Source organism: Mizuhopecten yessoensis, unplaced genomic scaffold, assembly GCF_002113885.1.
Source record: "Mizuhopecten yessoensis strain PY_sf001 unplaced genomic scaffold, ASM211388v2 scaffold7841, whole genome shotgun sequence".
In the NCBI taxonomy this organism is placed as follows: Eukaryota; Metazoa; Mollusca; class Bivalvia; order Pectinida; family Pectinidae; genus Mizuhopecten; species Mizuhopecten yessoensis.
Genome location: NW_018407249.1, coordinates 254,347 through 273,878, shown reverse-complemented (window position 1 = coordinate 273,878; position 19,532 = coordinate 254,347). Strand labels below are relative to the sequence as shown.

General features: G+C 38.5%; 1 protein-coding gene across 1 annotated transcript in view; it reads left to right on the top strand.

Moving 5' to 3' along the window:
• The window catches only part of LOC110454439, a 46,747-nt gene that overhangs the window by 16,457 nt on the left and 10,758 nt on the right, over nt 1–19,532 (top strand). The window contains exons 2-14 of the mRNA XM_021503934.1: nt 1,950–2,224; nt 2,458–2,589; nt 3,820–4,014; nt 8,335–8,495; nt 10,772–10,887; nt 13,047–13,450; nt 13,798–13,843; nt 14,419–14,536; nt 15,783–15,994; nt 16,581–16,692; nt 17,314–17,438; nt 17,879–18,007; nt 18,358–18,515. Coding sequence (XP_021359609.1) covers nt 2,012–2,224; nt 2,458–2,589; nt 3,820–4,014; nt 8,335–8,495; nt 10,772–10,887; nt 13,047–13,450; nt 13,798–13,843; nt 14,419–14,536; nt 15,783–15,994; nt 16,581–16,692; nt 17,314–17,438; nt 17,879–18,007; nt 18,358–18,515 — 2,121 coding nt within the window. The 5' untranslated portion in view covers nt 1,950–2,011. The remainder of the gene's footprint in view (nt 1–1,949; nt 2,225–2,457; nt 2,590–3,819; nt 4,015–8,334; nt 8,496–10,771; nt 10,888–13,046; nt 13,451–13,797; nt 13,844–14,418; nt 14,537–15,782; nt 15,995–16,580; nt 16,693–17,313; nt 17,439–17,878; nt 18,008–18,357; nt 18,516–19,532) is intronic.

The window sequence follows — 19,532 nt, the reverse complement described above, 5'->3', positions numbered from 1 at the left end:
GGCCGTTTATTACAAGAAATGACGGTTGTTATGACGTTCACATTTTGTCATATAAATAGACCCAAAAAGTCTTAGATGGGGGTCCTATTCCGCCACAATGATTACTGCAACACCAGGCTAATACATAAATAAAACGAGGTGCAGCAGAAATCATCCCCCATAAATATTTAAATATTGACAGTTGTTGGATGTACGTAACTTGTTGAATGTCACACTGTGAACCTTGTAGTCAGAGGTCAAGGTCACAGTTGAGTGTAATATATTAGCCAATGTCAAGGTTACATCATTAAGAGTCATTATTGTCAGTAGTGTTTTATAAATAATAAAATAAATAGATGTACGACATTTGATATAGTGCCCTATCTAACTAGAATATAATTAGCCACTCTAAAGTGCTTTACAGCACGTGCACATATACAATTTTTACAATCAATACAATTAACATGTACATGGAATAATACATTATTCAATACAATTTTGAGGAATTTGCAGGAGCTGCCTTATCAGGCGCTAACTACTAGTCCTATGCCACCTGGCTAATATCTCCCTCAATGTGTGTATGCCTGTGTGTGTGCTGGAGATGTATTGTGTTCTGTTTGTAGTGGGACCATGCTTTCAACAGCATCTTCATAGTGCCACCTCACTTGAATGCTACATCACAGATACTGCAACACCCACCCCATACCATTTTATAGTCCACCTGGTTTGTTGGAGTTGTGGGGGCAGGAGAATAACACTTTCTCTGAATATCTCATGCTTACGTCAACTTCGGGGATCAAAACCCAGCCGTCTGCATGGAAGGCAAGAGTGTTAAATACTCGGCGAATCAGCCCATATTTCTTAAACTTAATTATATATTAGTTTATCATTAATTTACACATCAGAAGAAGTATACTCTAAACTTTTCTATAAGACATCCGGTATCCTAAACTTTTCTTTCTTATGTCAAATTAGACATTATTCATCGTATCATGTATACAATCTTTACCCTTTTTTCATACAATTATACATATACTATAACATACCTGTGAGTACCTGTTATTATGTCGTCGTGACCTGCTACCATATATCTGTTGACATACAAAATTGAAATCTAGGGTCCCCTTGTCAGGACAGCTATTGTAATTATCTATAAAGGGATCAATTTAATACAGAAAGACGGCTTTGTTTTGGAATAAAAGGATTGGGGACCGTATCGTAATGTTCAAATAAATTGATTTTTTTCAGGTTCCGGTAAGATTATCTGATAATACAGTAAGTGCTATTCTTCTGGACGTTAGCAGGCCTTCATACCAGTACATATAGACACAATCATAGGTATTTTATTTATCTGATAATACAGTAAGTGCTGTTCTTCTGGACGTTAGCAGGCCTTCATACCAGTACACATAGACACAATCATAGGTATTTTATTTTAGGCTTATATTTTACCTTTCAGTCATTCACAAATTATACTCAAATCCCTCAAACATATAAAAGGATAAAAGCCGCTCTGTAAAGGAATAATGATAGACTGTTTCAAATGTATAAATATTTGTGTTTATTGAGCAACTGTTCGATTGTAACAAATTTAGTATAACTATACAGACTTGGGCTTAATATAAGCTAATCAGAAACTCCAGGACTACTAAAAATAGGTGATGATGCTGTATTTATTACAAATTTACGCATTATATGTTAACTTTGTCCTCGCAAGGTAGTTCAGCAGATGTTTGTTTTAAAGCAAATTATAAATTCTATAACATGTGTTTCAACATTTATTAGATATTATGTACAGTAAAAACCATGTTATTTTGTGATAGTCTAGCAATCTGTTTTCTTGTTTCTGATTGTATCCAGAACATTTGTAACGTCCCGTTTTTATCGAAATTTCCCGACTAATGTTAGTTCCCTTGTGTACTGAAGTACACCAATGTGCTAAAGTGATGTCTGGCTTTGTGTGATTACAGGACAAAGTTTCTCGGTGTAAGCCAATGGAGACCACTAGATCACATCCATCTGTATACGTATCATGCCAGAATCTGCCGCAGAAGAACGAGGGGGGAGTAGATTGGGCTCTGGAAATCGAGCCACACCAAACTCCGCTACCCAGGGTAATATCAGTGCCCAACTAGAGGCGAACAGAAAGAGGATTGGATCTGCTAAATACTACGACATTGCATCTACACTAATGGGCAAAGGTCACACAGGTGACCTTGAGGAGCTCTTCCTGGCAGCGGCAAGAGTATGTAAAAAATAGAGTTTACAAAATTTTTATGAAAGTATGCTGTCAGTTTTAAAATTCAAGAGTTGAAAATCTTAAATTCAGCAATAAACAGAATAAACTGATTTGAAATTGGTCTTTACATTTGATTTGTATAAAAAAAAACGTAAAATCATATGTCAATTTAAATATTTAAATTGAGTAAATTGTTAAGTTACCTGTTTAATTATAACACGTAATTGATTGAATTTAAGGATGGGGACTACGATAGAATAGAGGACTTCCTGTTACGGAGTGGAAAGGACCACTTGGTCAGTATCGATGTCAAGGACAAACGGACCGGAAACACATCTCTGATCTGGGCTGCCAAGCGTGGCCACACTAAGGTCAGTAACCTGTTACAGTGTTCCACTGGGATAACCAAGTACCCGTATTGTTTTTTGGGTTAAGGCTTCTGATGTCAGGTGCTCATTCACAGAATGCTAGATATTTTTTAGTTTAATAACTTGTCTTAATATATCGTATTTGATAGTAAATAAGCCCCCGGCCACCCCTAGTGAAATAAGATTGACCCCTGTTTACAACATGATGTCAGCCATCTTTGATATTCACCTGCTTCTTTCACCACACTGCATTTCATGTACTTATTATTTTTGATATTGTAAATGTGCTGTTATTTTGTCTTTGATCAGCTGGTCTCCCGGCAATTCATTTTACACCATCTTGTATAATTTCTTATTGATAAGCCAATTAGTACTTTAATTGTTAGAGCCAGTGCTAGCCTCTCAGGCTATTAACTGTTTGGCTACAGCCATTTTAGACACACTGGAACTAACTACTCAAGGAATTTTTAGTATAAGACTGCTTTAACACAAAACCACTGACTACATTGCTCAAAAACAAAAATACAACTTATCCTAGTACACACTGGTAGGTCTTATATTTTTTTCTGATATAAAAACTACATTGCTGATATAAAGGGATTTTTCTGAAATTCTTGGTATACTTGTGGAATGATTGATTTCAAGCAGAGTGTGCTCCTAACAAAAAGTCTTTCAGTGTCTTTCTGCCTTATTACAATTTTGAAAATCTCCTTGTTCAGAATGAAACTATTCCTGTTAGTTGCATTGTAAAACAGGGTGTCTTGAAAATCTCTTGAAACAGCTTTACACTAGGACCAAGAATTATCCACAATTATAATGTATACATTTCCACTATAACTATATAAGTTCCTCTATAAGTATTGTACCAGGAGAAATTGTGTTCATAGAGCTATGAATGCAATTGGATCAGCGTCATTTTGAAATTTCTCCTCCTGCCTCGATTAAAAAGAGACAACCACTAGAAACAAACATTTTGGTGATATTAGACTGTTCAAGGAATCTTATTTGCACTGACGACACAGACACTTCAATATCGAAAATAAAAGGGAATACCTTATTTACCGGTAGATTGATAATAGCTGAGAATATAGAATGTAAATATAAAGATTAAACAGTATTTTTTCAATGTTCATACCAGTATGAAATTGAAAAAATGCCGTTCAAACCTTATATGGTCATAGGACAATTACCAGCTTTCTGTTGTAAATGATGTTTTCTTCCTGGTTTTTTCAGATTGTTCAGCTGTTATTGAGGCAAGGTGCTGATATAACTCTGAGGAACTATGAAGGGAAGACTGCTGTTGAGGTGGCATCAACGTCTATTAAGACTCTCCTCCTTGATTCCATTGACCGGTCGACAGAATCGTCTCACAGACTGCTGCTCCAGGCAGGTTGGCAGGGCGATGTTGGGGTCCTCAACAAACTTTTGGTTTGTACAACTTCTCACAATGTACAGTAGCTGTATTATAGACTAGCTAGTCGTATTCTTGTAGTGTAGACCATAGCTAATTAGTTGAGTTGCACGTTAAAGATTTCAACTTTTCCCCTTTATAACACAGCTTTTTATATGTGGCATTGCTTGTTTGTTAACTCATTCAACCCTAGATTTTAAACTGAACTTGCCCAATCTTTGATTTGGTAAGGTTCAAATGTAACTTTAGGGGTGAATGGGTTAACATGTCTTTACTATCTTGATGTCTTGTGACCCGTCAGTATATATCGCCTTCAACATTAGTACATATAATTATAAAAATGGAAACTGCTGTTGTGTTGACAGCCTTTAAAGACAAAACATTAAGTTCAGTTATGTCACTTTATTTCGGTTTTTGTTCCCACTTCTACAGGTAAATTCTGTGTTTATTGTGCTTTGTTTGGATGATGCCTATTACTTAGAATGGGAGGAATCACTTCAGCCTGTACATGTCTGCTACTATTAATACAGGGATGAGGACATTTAAACCTTCAAAATTCACCGCAAAGTTTACAAAGTTTGCCAGCAAAAGATTTGTTTATGGTCATAGACCCACCTATTAATGTTGTAGTGTATATGAGAAATTCTCGACCATAGCTGTTGATAGGACGTTAAACAATACTAAACCTCTGGCAGTGACCTCATTTTAATGTTGTAATGTATATGAGAAATCCTGGAGCAGTGACCTTATTTTAATATTGTAATATATATGAGAAATCCTGGGGCATGCAGTGACCTAGATTGTTTATATTTAGTGCTGACCAGTTGTTAATTGAGGTGACATCTTATGTATACTGTATTAGGCCTGTGATAATGGGTGCTCAACTCAGTTGCGTGTGTCTGTTAATTAACCATTTACATGAAGTGTACACAGCACCACCAATAGTACAGACATTGATTTATAGATTCCCAGTGTTGTAGTGTTACTGAGTCTCCAGACCTAAGGGCAAACAAGCTTGTGTTGTGTTGAGGCATCTAATTTTTGTCTTTCTTTAACATTTCCTTTTAAAACACTACTAGTACAGAATAGCTGAGCAGATTTTGACTTAATTTGGTCAGGAGCAAAATTTGGCTAGTTAAGTACTCAATATTGTATCTGCTGCAGGTGTGTCCCTTACTTGGGACAGAGTTTGGGGGCCTTATAGGAAAAATGAGGGTTAATTGTTAAAACTTTATTTCTTCAGTATGGATGAAGGGATATTAACCAAATTTGGTCTGGTCAGCACCCGTGGGCCGAGGACACTTTGTTTAAAAGTTAGGACTAGGTATGGGGCCCCATACAGGAATATCAGTTTAACAGCTATACTATTTAAAACAATTGAGATCCCCAATAGATACCCACATAAACACATAGTTGGTATAAAGAGACAATTACATCCATGGTGCCAGGTTGGACATTTGGTCCTGCCTGCTCCCGGGGACTTAATCCCTTGGTCATATTTTTGCTGAGCATGAAGAAACAAATGCATCCATGCTATCAGGATTTGGGTCCAGCTGGCCGTAACATGGGAATAGTCCAGATCCCATCCCTATTACAGTATGTAAAATCACTGGCCATAAAGGCCTTAGTATAGCTCAATAATGGTGACACATTGGGGAAGGGTTTGTATTTTTTGTACCAGGGTTGTTTCAAGCCACACTATGTTATAAAAATGAAAGCTCCATAACGTGCTGTCTGTTTGACTCTGTTTTGAGGACTATAGACCCCCCTGGACTTAACACAGGTGAAATAGGATGTTATCAACACAAATAGCTGGTTACTAGTAGTGCAATATTTCTATCCTGTATTGATTAATGTGAAAAGTGGTCGACCTAGACGGTCATCGCCATGTGACAGATCTTGCTGTAACATTACAATGTTTATTATTATATACCCAGTAAATTAGGCGATGTATGTTAGAATGAGGTTGTCCGTCCATAGATCTGTAAAATGAGGGAGTCCTGCTCTTACTGAAGGAGGTTTGACAGCTATGAGGGGGCGAGGACAGATATGTATTTAGCCTGTGGCACACAATTCTAGTTGCACATGTATTTAGTGTCTTCATAACACAGTAATAATTTAATGTTTCACCATGTTCCTTTTATAATAGGTGACACTTGAAATTGGACTGGCATTGCACATAACTTAGAAACCATAAAGGAAAAACATAAAAAGCACTGAAATAAACTCACTGCTGTTAAGTTCACAGCAAAACTGAACACATAAACTTTTATAGTTTTACAGTATTATGTGTCAAAAGACGTGGGAAAACTAATAGGGACTCATAAAGGACCGGTCTATGTATGTGCACCTTGTGCCATTTATTACTTAATTCTTGCTATTTTTTAATATTTCTGTACTGTAATTCCACATAACACAATTGCTAAAAATGTGCAACTTATAACTTTTGCATCTTATACTCTGCACAAAAAAACTTGTCCGATTTACGACACAAAACTGAATGGGTGCATATATTTCAAGTGTTTAACTTTATGTAGTTTGGTTTTGTACTGCAGGCTAGATACCATATAATTAGTTAAAATGGGGTAAAATCTGTCTTGTTTACGCCTGACTTGGTTCTGACAGATCAATTATTACGCTCCACTGCTGTCTATTGATAGGAAATCAAGTTTTCTACATGACTTAGCTCAGTAGTTCTGTATAGAGTTGGATTTCAGACTGTCTTTCCTTATTTATCCCAGCTGACATGCTGACTCCAATGAAACTGAAATGTGAATCTGTAAGTGCCAGTTGACATGGATCAGAAGTGAAATATCTACCTGACATTGTACATATACCTACAGTCACCACTTTTTATAGTGTGTTTCCCCAGCCAGCAATTCCCAAGATAAGCTGTATCAAACATGACTTAATTATTATTGCTTTCTATCTTATAATTTGCATATACTATAAGTTCAGTAGAGAAAAGCATTTCTGAGCTGTTAAAAGGCATGAATATTTAAAAAATATAATCACCTATTGTTAGCACTGAGCAGTTTTTATTAAAGACAAAAAAACTCGTTTTAAGGAGTAAACATTGAAGTGACATATTTATGATATCTTTTAATGCATATTAATATAATTTTTATTTGTCCCCCACTTTTACTACCGAAGAGGACTGTCAGTCTTCCTTCAGTCGGTTGATCTACCACTATGTCATTGTGTCGCCTGCGAAAAGCTGGTGACACATAGGTATTGCTATGTCGGCAGCGTCGGCGTCGTCCACACAGAGGTTTTCATGCGATAACTTGAGTTTCCTTGGGCCGATCAAACTCAAACTTCATGCAGTGCTTCCTTACCAAAAGTGCTTGCTTGGGATTGCTTTTCAGGTCTGAAGGTCAAAGGTCAAGGTCACTGTTACTATAAATAGAAAATATGTTTTCGTGCGATAACTTGAGTTTCCTTGGGCCGATCCTTAACAAAAGTGCTTGCTTGGGATTGCTTTTCAGGTCCGAAGGTCAAAGGTCAAGGTCACTGTTACTATAAATAGAAAATCTGTTTTCGTGGGATAACTTGAGTTTCCTTAGGCCGATCAAACTTAAACTTCATGCTGTGCTTCCTTACCAAAAGTGCTTGCTTGGGATTGCTTTTCAGGTCCGAAGGTCAAAGGTCAAGGTCACTGTAACTATAAATAGAAAATATGTTTTCGTGCGATAACTTGAGTTTCCTTGGGCCGATCAAACTCAAACTTTTTGCAGTGCTAAGCATACATGCATTTTCAAGAAAAAAAAATATGGATACCAATGAGGCGTTGCTGGTCTTGCTGGTGCGTAATCTCCCAGCTTCCTGCGCAGGCGACACATCCACTTCCATGGAATTCTTGTTTTTCTCATATATTCTTTCACATTTGCCACGTTTTGTTTTTAGTAAGTATGTGACAATGTATCTTTTGGGATGACGGTGTGTCGCAGTAAATTTGGGTCATAAGCCCCGATAAATAATGAGAAATGGCCCTTTGTTCACTCTGTCAGGAGCAGTTCTCAAATGCTGTTAAAATGACCAAACTTTGTAGATGAGTACCTCTTGAGATGGTGGAGTGTTGTATGCTGAAATCAAGTCTTGTGCTCTACTTTAAATGAGATATGGCCCTTTGTTCACCATACATTTCTTTGTACGGGGAATTAGTCATAGATACACTTTGTCATGGACTTGTACTGAAATCAGGTCTGGAGTTCATACAGAGTTATGGCTCTTTGATCATTTCTCAAACTGTCCAGAGGTGAGGGTCTATGGAGATTTAGCTAAATGGCTTGTTTAAATGTGTAAATCTTGTTAAGATTCTACGTTGTTGTTTTCAGAAAGAGAACAAGGTGAAGGACATCAACTGTAAGAACGCAGAGGGTCTGACGCCACTCCTGCTGGTCGCTCGAGACATCCAGTTATTTGAACACCTCTCTAAACAGCAAAACCGCCCCTACAACCCTGCAGAAGTCGTCACCACTCTCCTGGCTCACCGGGCGTAAGTTAAATTTCATCAGTAGTGCATTGAAACCTAACCTTACTCACATCAAAGGACACATAAGAATTAAAGATAAACATATTAAGCAATAAAATCCTCTCCGATCTTGGAGGCACGGTAGTCTAGTGGTAGGACGCCGGGCTCGGCACCAAATGGTTGCAGGTTGGAGTCACATCACAGCACTGTGTTGTATCTTTGAACACGATACTTTACTCCGCTTGTTCCAGTCTACTCAGCTGTAAATGAGTATGTAGTTGGACAGTGCCGGAATTGTTGAATGCTAGCTGTGAGCACTGGCTGTATGCTTCCCAGGGAGTTGAGCAAGATATTGGATGGTTGCAAAGGCTCAGTATAACCACGGATAATAATTTGTGAACCACATTGAGACTTATCACAAACTAGTTTGTGATAACCTTGCACTATTATTATTATTATTATACATGTCATATCCTTAAAGTCAGTTGTCAGTGAAGTCCAGTTTTACAACACATGGAGATGTTTCTGAACTCAAGGTACCATACATTATAACAGAGATTTCACATAAACCCTTTCTTCCATACACATTGAACAGTTAAGCCACTTTGCCCCTGAATACTCAAGTCAACCCATCTACACAAATAGCTAGCTAAAAAAGAAGCTACTGTTCGCTAGCATCCTTCTAGATGGCTAGTTTACTCTTAAACAATGAAGTACAGAATCAGGATGTGTTGTACATTGGCTAAAGGTTAGGAAACCACTACTTAGCATACATTATATACGGGTTTGTAGTGTTTTATTATAAAAGTAATCTTATGCTGACATACACACCACTAATATACATTTTAAGGCCACTGATGGCTGTATATTTGTCCCCTGTAAGTTTTAATGTCTCACCTGGTCCTATAGGTGAACAATACAGCACTCATGTATCCAGCTTGTGTCCAGTGTCTAGCTTGTGTCCAGTGTCTAGCTTGTGTCCAGCTTGTGTCCAGCTTGTGTCCAGTGTCTAGCTTGTGTCCAGCTTGTGTCCAGTGTCCAGCTTGTGTCCAGCTTGTGTCCAGTGTCTAGCTTGTGTCCAGCTTGTGTCCAGTGTCTAGCTTGTGTCCAGCTTGTGTCCAGCTTGTGTCCAGTGTCTAGCTTGTGTCCAGCTTGTGTCCAGTGTCTAGCTTGTGTCCAGCTTGTGTCCAGCTTGTGTCCAGTGTCTAGCTTGTGTCCAGCTGTTGATTCTGTGTCGGTTTTAGTGACAGTAAACCCTCTGGGAGGAGGCAGGCCTGTACAGTGTAGTTTTTATTAGCTCACCTGGCCCGAAGGGCCATGTGAGCTTATGCCGTACTGCGGCGTCCGTCGTCCGTAGTTCGTCGACCGTCCGTCAACTTTTTCTTTTGAACGACTTCTTCTGAAGAACTGTAGGACCTAGGGTCATGATATTTGGTCAGTAGGTACCTGAGATGTAGTGCTATAAAGTGTTCTCATTAAAATGATCTTGACCTACTTTCAAGGTCACAGCGGTCAAATATGTTAGGACCAGCAGTGAGATTTTTTTTCTCAATTACAGTAATGAGGGCGAAGGTTAACTTTAAATGCTAGTCAGGGGTCAAATGTCAACTTTGGTTAAAAGCTTTAACAATCTTCTTCTCAATTTCCATAAGGCCCAGGGTCATGATATTTAGCCAGTAAGTACCTGGGGTGTGGTGCTATAAAGTTTTCTCATTAAAAAGACCTAGACCTGCTTTGAAGGTCACAGGGGTCAAATATGTTAAAAACTTCAAACAACAATATCCTAAGAACCATTTGGACTAGTCATGATACTTAGGTTTGTTATGTAGACCAGCTGTGTGAATTATTTTCTTCATTACAGTAATGAGGTCAAAGGTCAACTTTAAGTGTAAATCGGGATTCAAATGTCAACTTTGGTTAAAAGCTTTAAAATTAAAATTTTAAGTTTTAAACAACAATATCTTCAGAACCGTTTAAGAGATGTTAAAATGTCTTGTGTTCTAGTTACCAAATGGTCTTAAGTTACCTATATGTCAGTTGCATGTAACAAAAGAAACAGGTGAGCAATACAGGCCCTCTGGGCCTCTTGTTCTGCTAATACTCACTACAGTGGATCGGTGCACTCTTGGGTAGATTGGAGATAATATTTTCCTCTTTCTAAAAATTTGCTTAGCTTATATCTTTTATTAAGTAATAATGGACCAAACTTCAGTCTGTTAACAGGACAACCATCAAACTAAAGGTACAACTATAAACAAGGTTAGATGTTTGTAAAAATGACCTATGTCTGACTGTTTTAGAGACATCCATGCTGTTGATGATGATGGAAAGACATGTCTCCATTACGCCTCCCAGTCAAAGGCCTCCCTAGCTCAGACTGTTGTCCAGGCCCTTATCACAGGAGGTCCTGATATAGGTAAATTTCCAGACCCTATCACGGGAGGTCCTGATATAGATAAGATGTCCAGACCCTATCACAGGAGGTCCTGATATAGGTAAGATGTCCAGACCCTATCACAGGAGGTCCTGATATAGGTAAGATGTTCAGACCCTATCACAGGAGGTCCTGATATAGGTAAGATGTCCAGACCCTATCACAGGAGGTCCTGATATAGGTAAGATGTCCAGACCCTATCACAGGAGGTCCTGATATAGGTAAGATGTTCAGACCCTATCACAGGAGGTCCTGATATAGGTAAGATGTCCAGACCCTATCACAGGAGGTCCTGATATAGGTAAGATGTCCAGACCCTATCACAGGAGGTCCTGATATAGGTAAGATGTTCAGACCCTATCACAGGAGGTCCTGATATAGGTAAGATGTCCAGACCCTATCACAGGAGGTCCTGATATAGGTAAGATGTCCAGACCCTATCACAGGAGGTCCTGATATAGGTAAGATGTTCAGACCCTATCACAGGAGGTCCTGATATAGGTAAGATGTCCAGACCCTATCACAGGAGGTCCTGATATAGGTAAGATGTCCAGACCCTATCACAGGAGGTCCTGATATAGGTAAGATGTTCAGACCCTATCACAGGAGGTCCTGATATAGGTAAGATGTCCAGACCCTATCACAGGAGGTCCTGATATAGGTAAGATGTCCAGACCCTATCACAGGAGGTCCTGATATAGGTAAGATGTCCAGACCCTATCACAGGAGGTCCTGATATAGGTAAGATGTCCAGACCCTATCACAGGAGGTCCTGATATAGGTAAGATGTCCAGACCCTATCACAGGAGGTCCTGATATAGGTAAGATGTCCAGACCCTATCACAGGAGGTCCTGATATAGGTAAGATGTCCAGACCCTATCACAGGAGGTCCTGATATAGGTAAGATGTCCAGACCCTATCACAGGAGGTCCTGATATAGGTAAGATGTCCAGACCCTATCACAGGAGGTCCTGATATAGGTAAGATGTCCAGACCCTATCACAGGAGGTCCTGATATAGGTAAGATGTCCAGACCCTATCACAGGAGGTCCTGATATAGGTAAGATGTCCAGACCCTATCACAGGAGGTCCTGATATAGGTAAGATGTCCAGACCCTATCACAGGAGGTCCTGATATAGGTAAGATGTCTAGACCCTATCACAGGAGGTCCTGATATAGGTAAGATGTCCAGACCCTATCACAGGAGGTCCTGATATAGGTAAGATGCCCAGACCCTCATCACAGGAGGTCCTGATATAGGTAAGATGTTCAGACCCTATCACAGGAGGTCCTGATATAGGTAAGATTCCCAAACCCTATCACAGGAGGTCCTGATATAGGTAAGATGTCTAGACCCTATCACAGGAGGTCTTGATATAGGTAAGATGTCCAGACCCTCATCACAGGAGGTCCTGATATAGGTAAGATTTTCACAGTCTCATCGCTTCATCATTAACAACTTTTCAATTGTCTACTGTACATAAACTATATTTGTACACTGGTACTATTGGTGCAGTATACATGTATTGTTCTGTAAGTCATTTTCAGCCAAAATGTCATGAATAATCAGTAGAAACTCAAAGGAATGAAGCACCTTTTTATGAGATTTGTTTGTAGATGTTGGAAACTAAACAAAGTCAACACTTTAAGCAAGTTAGAAATAAAACATGTGTTTCTTTCTGATTTTTATCTCGCCTGCTACGGATGTCGGGATGTTAAATTTTTGCGTTTAGCTCTGTTTCTCAAAAAGTATAAGCACTAGACCAACCCAACTTGGACCATACATGCGTTTCATATACTTTACCTCAATCCATACATCAGTTGCTGAATGTGCCCTATATTTTGCAGTTCAGTGACTTTGACAGGATCTTCATCAATGTTCAGTTTTTGCATTTAGCTGTGTGTTTCATGCTGTATCTCAAAAAGTTAAAGTGTTGGACTAAATAAACTTCGGGTCTACCTTACAATGCTTCACACATTGAATCTTATGATCAGGCGGGGACAGGCGAGACATCTAATAACGTGTAATCCTTGTGTGACACAAATCCTTGCTTCAATCTGGTCTATAAAATTGGTCTACAGGATCTGTTTTTATTCTCAGACTATGACTATTTGACTGAAGTCATTTTTTTCCCCCAGACCTTAAGGACAAGCGCCTATTTGCCCCGATTCATTGTGCCTCCCAGAGTGGTAACATGGAGTGTATAGAAGTCCTCATCAATGGAGGATCCTGTGTTAACTGTCGAGGGTTCGCAGGGACCACACCTCTCCACATCACAGCCTACAACGACAATGAGCAAACTGCCTGCTGTCTACTGAAGCATGGCGCTGATGTGACCTTGACAGATGATCGTGGTCTCACTCCAGTAGACCTGGCTCGAGGTAGGAAGATGAAGACAACGTTAAAAGAGGCATGGGCAGAGGCGACTCAGGGCCGTGCTCCCACAAACCTGGCTCCCGTGAAGGCTCACTCTCGCCAGGAGACTCGAGCATCACTGGAGGACCTCAACAAAGGCAAGAAGGGAGGAGAGGTCATATTCGATGTAAGTTCAGAGGTCAGAGGTTATAGAGGGTGTAGTATTTCAGCTGTATAAGTCTACCCAAATAGTTGAGAGGAATATGAGGTGTTAAAAGGGTTAAACCTGGAAAAAAACCAGAACCATTTTCCTATAAAAGGATATTTCCTGCTGTTATTGTGACTAAAACAGTTGTCAGAATTCTATCATGTATTGTTCACTGTTTGAAATATTTAGGTATAATGATCTAGACTTTTATCTTTTTCAACAAAATTGTCTGGAAACGTTATTTATGAAATATGAATTTAATTACCTCTTTTCCAGATAATTGCATTATGGGGGACTTGCTTTATGTTAGTGTGTTTCTTTTTCAGAATATGCCAACCAACCCCTTTGCCAACATAAAGAATGCACCTAGCAGTAAGTACTTGTATGTCCCTGTTCTCCCCATGAATATCAGTTGATATTAAAAGAATTACCAACACACTGCTTCATAAACAGGTCAACAGTAGCAGCTGTGTTGAAGAAATTGTTGTGTTATACAATGAGACGTTTTTGTGTACCATATGAGGAAGTTTGTACTCCTTGTGACCTGAGATTTGTATCTTTATACACATTATTTCATAAGGAGGCACGGTAGTCTAGTGGTAGGACGCCGGGCTTGTGACTGAAGGGTTGCGGGTTGGAGTCCTGGCACTGCACTGTGTTGTATCTTTGAGCAAGATAATTTACTTTGCTTGTTCCAGTCTACTCAGCTGTAAATGATTTCGCGGTTAGGCAGTGCTAGAATTGTTGAATGCTATCTGTCAGTACCGAAATGGCATCACCGGCTGTATGCTCCCCAGGGAGTTGAGAAAGATATTGGCTGGTTGCAAAGACCCTATAACCACGGATGATAATTTGTGAACCACTTTGAGACGACTTTAAAGCGGTATATAAGAACCTCAAATTATTATTATTTATTATTATTATTATTAAACTATTTGATTTTACAGAGGGGCGCTTGGTGTCCCGACACCTTAGCCTGAGGGACAAAGAAAAGGCAAGGCGAGCAGAGGAGTCAATGAAGAGGGACCTAGATAATACCACCTTTACCCCAGGACCTTATGTCAAGTAAGAATAGACAACAGCTCCCTAGGAACTTACTAGTAACCCCAAACCTAAGGTGTACTGATAAAAGGCTGGGATATTGTATCAACATACCATTTTAATTAGAAAAGAATGGATAGCTCACTTAATTAGAAAGCTTGCCAAAGAGTCATTTTTGTCTTGCCGCCACGAAGTAGCAGAAGCAAGACTAAGGCGTTACTTTCCGGCGACAGCTTCAACATTAAGATTTTGCGGTTAACTTAGTGTCACTGAAAGTATAAGTGCTAGACCAACCAAACTTGGACCATAGATACGATACATCTTAGGTAGTACAACTCAACCCATGCTGGATGCAGCCTACCTTTCATGGTCCATTGACTTTTCAGCATCTCCATCAACATTAAGTTTTTGTGTTTAAATTAGTTTCTCTGATATGTGCATTGATGGTCAAAGCGGGGCACAGGCGAGACATCAATCTGAATGGCTTGTAAAAGCTGTATAACCTGTGGGATATATACAATTGTCAGTATTCAATTACATTATAATGGTATAATTTTGATAAACTTGTTGATTGGATCAGTGTATTTCTGAACAAAATATACTTACTGATTAGGAAAACAGGTATTGTTACTGATTAGGAAAACAGGTATTGTTACTGATTAGAAAAACAGGTGTCGTTACTGATTAGGAAAACAGGTATTGTTACTGATTAGGAAAACAGGTATTGTTACTGATTAGAAAAACAGGTGTCGTTACTGATTAGAAAAACAGGTGTTGTTACTGGTTAGAAAATCAGGTGTTGTTACTGATCAGAAAAACAGGTGTTGTTACTGATCAGAAAATCAGGTGTTGTTACTGATTAGAAAAACAGGTGTTGTTACTGATTAGGAAAACAGGTGTTGTTACTGATTAGGAAAACAGGTATTGTTACGGATTAGGAAAACAGGTGTTGTTACTGATTAGAAAATTAGGTGTTGTTACTGATTAGAAAATCAGGTGTTGTTACTGATTAGAAAATCAGGTGTTGTTACTGATCAGAAAAACAGGTGTTGTTACTGATTAGGAAAACAGGTGTTGTTACTGATTAGAAAATCAGGTGTTGTTCCTGATTAGGAAATCAGGTGTTGTTACTGATTAGAAAATCAGGTGTTGTTACTCGCAGCACGTTTGTTACTCAATGTGTAAAGGTAAAGATGATATCAGTACTTAAAAAGGTGTTTTTGTTGTTTCTGAGTCATAGTGATAAAAGACCCTTTATTGTTGTTTACAGAGATGGTGTGAGAAGACTTGGCATGACAAGGAACCAGTACCCGTCACCTCTACCCAAGGGTAAAGGTTATCAAAGACTGCCAGCTATCAGCCCCGACAGAATGAGTATAGATCGTAGCCAGGAGTGCCCTTCACCTTTCAACCGCAACAGTCGCTACCGCAGATCTCTCGATGAAACCACATTGTCCTATTCCAGGAATTCACCTAATATGGGTATGCAGCAAATTTAGGAAAAAGAAATAAGAAATTAAGCAAAACAGTGGCTAAATAACATCAAATTCTTTAATCCTTATGGTTCTAGTTATCCGTGACGGTAACAATATTTAGAATTTATAGTCATAATGTGTTTGCAGTACATTACTTTTTGCCTTATCATACAGATAAGGTAAAATTAAGGTTTGTAATTCGTCTTGTTAACATTTATAATGGTATACAACACACTTCTGTTCAAACATATTCCCACAATTTAAGGTAAACAGAACTATTGTATAAAAGTCTACCTGTTGTATAAAAGTGTTGTATAAAAGTCTACCTGTTGTATAAAAGTCTACCTGATGTATACAAGTGTTGTATAAAAGTCTACCTGTTGTATAAAAGTCTACCTGTTGTATACAATTGTTGTATAAAAGTCTACCTGATGTATAAAAGTCTACCTGTTGTATAAAAGTCTACCTGTTGTATAAATTCTACCTGTTATATAAAATTCTACCTGTTGTATAAAAGTCTACCTGTTGTGTGAAAGTATACCTGACTCTGGCCAATGTTTATATGAAGTTATACATAGTATCATCTGTCACAGCCACCTTTCCTAATACTGGAGCATCCAAAAGGAGGGTGTCCCCACTGTCTAATAAAGAGGGCTGCCTTACCCCGCTCAGTTGTGACTACGACAGTGGACCCGGCAGTACTAGGTAAGTCAAGATAGGTATGAGACAGTAGTGATAGGAGATTGTAAATGAAGTATGCAGTGTTCACAGCAGTTCTTATCAAACTAAAGTACAATATATAAAAAGCAATGTTATATTGTATAAAACTTTCCATGAAACAAACGCGAATAAATGTTCTAAAGGAAAAGTAATATCTATATTTTTTCAATCAGTTTCCCATATTATTTAGAATTATCAAATTAAGATCTAAAACTTCAGTTGGACTGATAGAAAAGTACACCCTAACATACACCCTGATATAAAATCTGCTACCCCTGGGAGTTTGACTGATAGAAATGTACACCCTAGCTGACATAAAATCTGCTACCCCTGGGAGTTTGACTGATAGAAATGTACACCCTGACATAAAATCTGCTACCCCTGGGAGTTGTAATAGTGAAAATGTGCACCTTTTCAGTTAGGAGTTTCCAACTCGCAACAAATCTTTTTTATCATGGTAATGGTCACAATTATGAACATACGTTTATATACTTGGAATATTTTTCTGATCAGTGGTATAATTGCTATTGTGTAATCTTCAGTTTTAACTGTATATCTATGTGTGTCCCTATAATAGAATTTATTGTTGTGTTTGTACATTTGAAGGTTAACTTCATGCTCTCCCACACTAAACCAAAAACCAGCCCGACACCAGCGGTCTGGGTCAGATACCCTGCCCTCTACCAGCATAGCGGAGGTAGCTGCCTCCTATAATCTCTACCACAAAACAGGTGAGTGTGTGACCTCTACCACAAAACAAGTGAGTGAGTGACCTCTACCACAAAACAGGTGAGTGTGCGACCTTTTGTGGTGACCTCTACCATAGAACAGCTGAGTGAGTAACCTTTACCACAAAACAGCTGAGTGAGTGACCTCTACCACAGAACAGCTGAGTGACCTGTACTATCTTTTATTACTAATTAAATGTAATACCAGTCATGATTAATATGTTGTCTATCGAGTGAAGTGTTCTTGTTTGACTACTAATGTTTTTACCAATGTATAATTAATCCTTTCTAATAACCTTACAAAGAAATCCTTTTTTGTTCCAGAAGACATGAAATCTTAACACAATGTCTTAAATGTTATGTTACTGGTTCAGTAATTGTGATCAATAACTGTGTGTTTTCCTGTTAAATGATGGCTGTGTTTGTGTCCGTGTTCTTACCAGGTCGATCTGTGTCTATGTGTCAGTCTGACGACTTTGGTGATGCTTGTTTAAACTCCCCACGACTAACACCCCTGAGAATCCCGCAGGAACTGGGCGGACATGTGTGTAGCTCTAACAACCTTGATCTAGGTAACAAGTTTCTTTCAATTTCAAAGTATTTTATTGACAATACATATATAATACAANTTTCTTCTTATCAATCAACTCTCTGTGTTTACATTTCTGTTTTGTCTTTCTTATCCATCGTGTCGTTTTGAATTAACAAAACACCTATACACCAAGATCGAGTAAACTTACGTCATATGAAAAGAAAATTTACCAATTGTAAATGGCCTACCTTATATATACATACATATTTCATGGTAATGGAAAAAAAATTGCCGGTAACATTACATGAAAATAATTGTGTGTGATATTTAAACAAAAGGTTTGACCTTGTTCACATACATACCCATTGAGTTATCCCCCTTTCTCCTCAGACCGTATGGGCCTGTTAAACAAGTGCCAGACACCTGTCCAGAATGCCCCACTGTTTCCCACATCCTCCAAGGTGCTGCCCCCAACCCCGACGATGATGGGGGAGAAAGCCCACAGCTGTCTCGAGTCGTGTATGACCAATGCTGACTGGAACTCCAAGGTCTGTTTAAACCCAGCATTGTTTACTCTGATATCTACAGCACCAGACATTTTAAGTCACTTACTTTGATTCATTTCACTTGGTCATTCTTCATTTTCTTTTCAAAATAAATCATAATAGTCAAGTATGGTATTTATTTGAACTGGAGTTTTAAAGCTTAACAATCATATGTCAATAATGTTTTTACCAAACTTGTATCTTGCTGTAGTTGTGAAAGAAAACAGTTGTCAGGTATAAATTGAAAGAGCTATAAACTATATCAAGTAAAACAGGTTGATAATGAAATTGAGCAATTAACTCTCTGATTTTTTATCATCATATTCATTTATTTTACTTTAAACGACTTCTTCTTAATAACCGAAAGGCCCAGGGTGATGACATTTGGCCAGAAGCAAACTGGGATGAAGGGCTACAAACGTTGTTAAAATTAATGACCTTCACCCATTTTCAAGGTCACAGGGGTCAAATATGTTAAAAACTTTAAACATCTTCTCCATAACCAAAATGCCCAGGGAGATGTTTTTGTCCAGTAGCATGCTTGGGTGAAGGGATACCAAGTTTGTTCAAATGAATGACCTTCAATGATATTCAAGGTCACAGGGGTCAATTGTCTTAAAAAACTTTTAAACAACTTCTTCTAAATAACCAAAATGCCCAGGGTAATGATATTTGGCCAGTAGCATAATTAGATATAGGGCTACAAAGTTTGTTCAAATACATGACCTCCACCCATATTCAAGGTCACAGGGGTCAAATATGTTAAAAACTTTAAACAACTTGGTCTCAATAACCAAAATGCCCAGGGTAATGATATTTGGCCAGTAGCATAATTAGATATAGGGCTACAAAGTTTGTTCAAATACATGACCTCCACCCATATTCAAGGTCACAGGGGTCAAATATGTTAAAAACTTTAAACAACTTCTTCTCAATAACCAAAATGCCCAGGGTGATGATATTTGGCCAGTAGCATGCTGGGGTAAAGGGTTATCAAGTTTTTCAAATGAATGACCTTCA